Consider the following 6,938-nt stretch of genomic DNA (forward strand, 5'->3'; position numbering starts at 1 on the left):
CCAAAACATATAAAACTTAATTTTACAACGTTCAGCTATCTAATTTTAACAGGGTTAGACACAGCTGCAGCTCTCCATCCTCCGCGATGGTCCCAGCCTGGCTCAAGCAAAACCCGGGGCTGTGGGACATCACCAGGTCAGGGTCTAGAAGCCTTCAGAGTGCTCAGTTCCTGGTGACGGCATCCGCTCTGCCATCCTTGGGGAGTGGGACAGGCCCTGGGGCTGCAAGCTTGCTGATGATCACCTGTCCCCGGGTACTGTCTCAATCAACAGACAACAGGGCAGGGCTGGGCCACCCGCTGCAGGGCCTCAGAGCACCTGTTAGGACAAGCCCTTGTGTCTCTGCAGGTCACAGTACACGTGAGTTCTCTGGGGTATGTGGCCCTGTCACTGGCCCATCAAGGGCTTCCCATCAAGGGCCTTCCATCAGGTCTCCACCAAAATCTGTGTGGCCCTGTCACTGGCCCATCAAGGGCTTCCCATCAAGGGCTTCCCATCAAGGGCCTTCCATCAGGTCTCCACCAAAATCTCTACCACATGGTCCAGCTCAGCCAGGTCAGACTTGCAGGTGGTACCGGGAGACGGGGTGGCTGCAGCAAAGCCCTCCAGCCCGCTGCAGAGGCCCGGCTTGCTGCCGCTCATCATACCTGTCAGCACTGTGTCCAGGTCGTAGTAGGAACTGTCCACATCTGAGAAAAGCTCCTCCACAGAACTGGGGTTTTTGTTCTCCAGGGTCTCAAATATCTGGTCCAGGGACTTCTGAAAGTTCCCCTTGTTTTCTTGAGGGCTGTCCATCTCCCAAAGACTGCTCTGAGGGTTCCTCGGCCCCTGTGCTGAGCTGACCATAGGAAATTCAGAAGCTGCTCCCTGCAAGGGGCCATCTTCCAGTTCGGGAGTGGAGTGCACCCCCTCAGGCCCCTTTGCTGTGCGACACAGGATCTCTGTAGACACCAGGCGGTCAAATGGTGCCCGTTCTGCATTCTGGGGTGCCATCCCGTGCCACATGCCGTCCCGGCTCATCTCCTCCTGGATCTGCCGCACTGTGTTGGCAATGAGGACTGAGCGACAGAGATTGGGCTCCACCAGCATGTGGCAGAGCTGGAGTTTGACAAGGGACATGTCCAGGAGAGACTGCCGCTGCAGGCTATAGGAAGGCACAGTGCCAAAGCTCTCCGTGCCTTCCTCTTGGTCACCATATTTCCTCTTCAGCCCTCGTGCAAACATCGTGTCCTGTGGGAACCAAGACAGCATTTAGCACAGCTCAGCATCCTGGCTGACAGTACCCAGGACCATTTCTGACTGGTAGAGAAGCAATGACACACGTGTGCTAGAAACACGACCTAGCAAGCTGGCTGTGTTGTGGCACAGGCACAGTCATGTTGTCACAGACAACAAAGCTTATCTAAGTCGTAGCACAATTTTCATCCGTAGATAAATGTTATTTGCTTATGGTTCTACTGCTGCTTTGAGACAGTGTCTTGCTACAAAGTCTAGGCTGGCCCTGAACCGGTGACCCTCCTGCCTGAGCCTCCTCAGTGCTGGGATTAAAAGAACGCATCAATACGTCCAAAGAAATACATTTTCAAAGAGGATGAAAATCTACCCAAGTCCAAGAACTGGTGCCTGTGAAGAGGACTCTGTGGTGAAACTCAGTGCACGCACAGCCCAGCACATGCACAGCAGGCTGCACAACCTCCACAGAGCCACACTCTGCGAAACAGACTTAGTGGAATTCTTAGTGGTGATAAAGCTACTTATCCTTTTCAAACAGGTTGGTTCTTCTCCACATGGGCTTATTAACAAACGTATTGTCATTTACGGTACCACTGGAAAATGGCACTGCCAGAAAGGCAATGGTTACGTTCCCTTGAAGCTAACAGGTATTGCCTAGACCTACATCTGTATCCTCAGAAGGGTCATGGTCCTGGCAGGATCCCTGTGACTGTAGCCTGGCCACCCAGAATACCAAGGCCCATACTAACCCGACCCCCCAAAGGGCAGGTCTGTCCAGCTGCTATGTGTCTGATCCCCGCAGGCACAGCTCATCTGTCTTACAGGTCCCCTGGGTCACAAGCTGGAGGCTAGAGCTGCAGAAGATAGCTCAGGGCACAGGACTAGCAGGCTGTGGCACACAACCAACATCCTAGAAATGACTATTCTTTCTAGAACACAAGGCAAGGCCATTATCCATCTCACGCTTGAATATCGGGCAGTTTTCTTTTTCTTTTATGTGTATATGTGTTTACCAGAGTTCGGAAGAGGCTGCCAGATACCCTGGAACTGGAGTTACAGGTAGTTGTGAGCCACCATGTGGGTAATGGAAACTGAACCTGGGGTCCTCTGTAAGTGTTCTTAACCACCAAACTACCTCTCTACCTTCTTTCAGGCTCCTTGTAGACAAAAAAAAAAAAAAAAAAGACCACCCTTTTCTGAATTTTCCTTTGGTGTCACAGATTACCTCCCATGCCCGTTAGCACTATGTTTGTTTTTGTTTTTTAAACAAGGCCTGACTATGTAGCCCTAGCTGGCCTATAACTCAGTATGTTGACAAGGCTAGCCTCCAACTCAGGAAAGATCCACCTGCCTCTGCCTCCCTGTGCTAGGATCAAAGGCGTGCCCAGTCAGCACTCTTAAATATTACGTGAGTGACTTCTTCAGTATTCAAGGAGATGAGAGCCAAGGTTCATGCAAAAACTTGTACAAGAATGTTCACAGCACTCTGCTCACAGCAGTCCCAACTGGAAGCAATCTCTTTCAGCTGGGGGAATGGCTGAAGAGGCTCCCCAAGGGCACTATGCACAAGAGAAAAGCCAATCTCCAGAGGCCACATCCTGGCTACTTCATTCTCTAACGCTTATAAAAGGGCGGGCACATGAATCCTCAGGTGGGAACAGCTGTACTGGCCACGAAGCCTAGCTCCCCACAGCCTCATGCCAACCTGGGGAGGACAGGCACTCATGGTCCCCTAATGCTTATCTATAGCTTCCTACGAAGTAATTCTAAATTCAAAATAAACACTAACAGACTTAGTCTCTGGCTTATTTTCCCTACAGAGGAGCAGGTGGGTGTTGCTATTCACGCCACCCCCTCATGCTGTCCACACCAGCAATCACCTAGTCTACAATGAAGGAAAGAAGTTCACCACCAAAGAACTGAGAGCGTGTCTCAAGGGGCTGGGGAGATGGCTCAGTGGGTTTAGTGCTTGCCACACATGTGAGGGCCAGCGCTGGATGCCCACAACTCATAAAGGCTGAGCAGGCATGGCGACACACCTCTAAGGTCAGAGCAAGCTGGTTCTGAGTTCAAGTGAGAAACCCTGCCTCAACTGAGTAATTGAGTTAGACAACTGACACCAGCCTTTGCCCTCCACCCCCGCCGTGTGATCACACAATCTAAATTGCTTCTGCTGAATATTCAAGTTCTTTTAATTAAAAAATATATATATATTCTTATGTGTATGACTATATTGCCTGTGTGTAAGTGCACCCACGTTGTGCTGTGCCTGTGGAGAACAGAAGAGGTCCACCAGACCCCTGGAACAGGAATTAGGGGTAGCTGTTAGCCACCATGTGGGTGCTGGGATTCAAACCCAGGTCTTCTACAAGAACAGCCAGAGCTCTTACTTGCTGAACCATCTCTCCAGCTCAAAATTGTCTTTTTGTTTAAAGTTCTGTTGTGGTTTGAATGACTGTCCCCTATAGACTCATGTTTGAACACTTGGTCACCAGCTGGTGGTGCCGTTTGGTACTTGCTTCCTGTGTGCACAAGGAAGTGTGCTGTTTCCCGACTAACCTGGCCGGACTCATGTTTGAACACTTGGTCACCAGCTGGTGGTGCTGTTTGGTGAATCACTGAACCTTGAGGAGGTGGAGCCTCGCTGGAGGATGTAGATCATTTGGGCAGGCTTTGAGGTTTTATAGCTTGGCCCTACTTCCACTTGCTTCCTGTGTGCACAAGGAAGTGTGCTGTTTCCCGACTAACCTGGCCTCCCACACCTGTTGCCATGCCTTCCTTGCATGATGGACTGTAACCCTCTGGAGCCAAGGCCAAAATAAAGTCTTTTCCCACTAAGTTGCTTTTTGTGATGGTATTCTATCACAGCAACAGACAAGGAACTAATACAGATGTGCATTACAGAAACTTGGCAGGAGAGGGGTTTGAGACAAGATCTCTGTTGCCTCAGGCTATCTTCTAACTTGAGATTCTTCTGCCTTAGCATCCAGATGGATTATGTGCCACTATGCCTTTAAAGAAAATTAAACCAATTACACTATTAAAGTCATTGGCATAAACGAGGATTGTTATGTCAAACTGTATTAAGAAACTTTGTATTGGAAAAAAAATTAGCCCCCAGGTGCCCCTTCGGCAAGTCATTTCTGGGCTGTTTCTAAAATTCTAACCCTTGTGCTTTAACTCGGTCTCAAACCAAACTAGCTAACATGAATGAATTAAGCCCTAGTTTTCAGAGCGAACTCTTGGCTGCCCTCCCTGACTGGAAATCTGGACGATGACCCCACCAGAGAGCAAGTTAGTCCCAGGGAAGAAACAGTTTGACTAACGGGGGCGGGGAATAGAAATACAGTAGGCAGGCTCCTGAGCGGGCAGCTTCTTCCCCTCTGGCTTTCGTGGTGTTTTGCAGGTTGATCAAGTAAAGTTATCAACGGTCTTACCCAGCTACAATACCAATCTGTAAGCAAGCCTTTAATACCAGCACTCAGGAGGCAGAGGCAAGTGCATCTCTGAGATCTAGGCCAGCCTGGTCTGCATAGTAAGTTCCAAGCCAGCTGAGACTACAGGGAGACCCTGTCTCAAAACAAACAAGCAAACAAAATTAGAAACGAATCTGTCAGGCAAGATGGGCCCACTGATGCAATAGTGGCATGACTGTGGGAGTCATCAACCACTTCATGAGTGGGTCTGAGGCCTGCTCCAAGGAGGAGATTCATGCTTGGCACTGTAAAGCTAGTAAACAACCAATGGTTGGGCTGGCCATGGTGGCACACACCTTTAGTTCTGGCACTAGTGAGGCAGAGGCAGAGGCAGGAAGAGCTCTACGAGATCCAAACAAGCCAGGTCAAAGACAAAAAAACAAAACAAAACAAAAAATAATCCCATGGCTGGGAGGTTACAGACCCTATGGGGGAGCCTACTATTTTGTTTTGCTAAATGACTCTTTAAATATTTATGTTCATATCCATACATTTGTGCTGTTCTCAACCTTCATCAAAGAACCTTCTATTTGCAGCAGGCTATGTTTAATACAACTCAATTGATCAAAATGCTGAGCATAGGGGACTGTTGAGTGTACAGCTGTAGACCGAATATCTCTACCCCCACTCCCACACATACACACAGGGTACACTGAAGAAGAGGGGTCAGAAAGAATATAAAAGCCAAAGAATGGGGATGACATAATGTCTTTAGGCCATGACACTGCCCCTGCGCTCAAGAACTCACAGCAGCAGTGGCCATCTACATAAGATGGGGCCCCACCAACATTCCTTCAAGGTCAGGGGAGGGGCTTATGAGGTAGGACTTTTCTCTAAGGAGCTCCAAGCAGTCAATGGTTGCTAGGAGAGGGGTCATGTTCTTCAGTGATGCAGCCACTAGTAGGTGGCTGCCCGAACTTTAGTAAGTAACCAGCACTCATGCTCACAGAAGCAACCCTGATTAAACCCAGTTAAAAAAGTCACATATACACACAAAATTAATTAAACAAAAACCACGGAAACCCAAGTAGGAGGGGGATTTAGAAGTACACTGAAGTCTGTGGCACCAGGCCCATCCTCCCTAGCTGGCAGCTGGCACCAGCCTGTCCAGGTGCTCTCAGTTCACCCTGGGGCCAAAAAGTTACAGGTAGTCTACTCTGTGACTGAGCCAACCATCAGAAAAGGAGAGAACCTCAAGCCCGAGGACATGTATTAGATAAGGCTTTGCATCCTGAGCCAAAGGGATGGGGATCTGGGGAGGTTGCTGGGCTGGAGTGCAGAGATGGTAACTCTCTGAAGCATTAGCCTATCAAAAAATGAAGGCAAGAATTTTTGTGACCAGACTTTAAAAACCACTGCTGCCAGCCAAATCAGTGTGCCAAGCCATTTCTGCTCGGCTGATTTCTGTTTCTGGAGAACCAATAAAAATTGCTTTGCATTTGTTAGTCTCTTGAATTTGTTACTACAGAGTGAGGGTCACGTTTCTCCTGCGGGACAAGTCCACAGCTAGCCAGCTCCTCCTGCCCCTCCCTAGCCAGCAGCCTCCAGTCAGGTCATCCTGGGCTACCCCACTGCAAAACTTTTCCTGAGACTCTGCTAGTAGTGAGACCAACTCCTGGCTTCAGTTGAAGGCCCTCCACCGACTCTGCCTGTTTCCATTTGGTTATTTCCACAGCTCCTTAGACAATCTGGAAGAGAATCAAAAGGCACAGAACAAAAATGTTCCACAATCCTAACCACACAGAGAAAACCTGTCATCCTGTGGGTTCCTTCTTCCCTGCCCTCTTTTTCCAAGCGCTTACCTCTCTCTGTGTAGGGGCCCCTGCAAGTTATGCTTATTACGTTATGTAGCAGCAGGCTGTCCTGTGGGTTCCTTCTTCCCTGCCCTCTTTTTCCAAGTGCTTACCTCTCTATGTGTAGGGGCCCCTGCAAGTTATGCTTATTACGTTATGTAGCAGCAGGCTGCCACTTCTGACGACCCAGTGCATATTGGCATGCACATGCCTTCTTCAGCCAGTGACCATGCCCTCTCGTCCCACCAGTTTCCAGCCACAGATAATAATGGTTTCTATTCCTGGCACTTGATTTCTACACTCCTGATTCCTGAATTAGTACTAGGGCTCAAGGCAGAAACACTTTGAAGCCCTTGACCGTATCAAGTTATTTTCTAAGAACCTTAATTTCCTTCTTCATTAATTTTTTTCATATTTTCCAGCAAACTCCCTGTTC

General features: G+C 48.9%; 1 protein-coding gene across 2 annotated transcripts in view; it reads right to left on the bottom strand.

The window, feature by feature from the left end:
- Window positions 1–457: 457 nt before the first annotated feature.
- The window catches only part of Cdca4 (cell division cycle associated 4), a 10,484-nt gene continuing 4,003 nt past the window's right edge, over window positions 458–6,938 (bottom strand). Inside the window, exon 2 of one of the 2 annotated variants that reach the window (XM_017795180.2) lies at window positions 458–1,230. In XM_017795180.2, the coding sequence (XP_017650669.1) occupies window positions 511–1,224 (714 nt within the window). In that variant the 5' untranslated portion in view covers window positions 1,225–1,230 and the 3' untranslated portion in view covers window positions 458–510. The remainder of the gene's footprint in view (window positions 1,231–6,938) is intronic. The other variant, XM_008856365.3, reaches the window with a different exon arrangement.

This window comes from Nannospalax galili, unplaced genomic scaffold (assembly GCF_000622305.1).
Source record: "Nannospalax galili isolate Female #2095 unplaced genomic scaffold, S.galili_v1.0 scaffold68, whole genome shotgun sequence".
Classification (NCBI taxonomy): Eukaryota; Metazoa; Chordata; class Mammalia; order Rodentia; family Spalacidae; genus Nannospalax; species Nannospalax galili.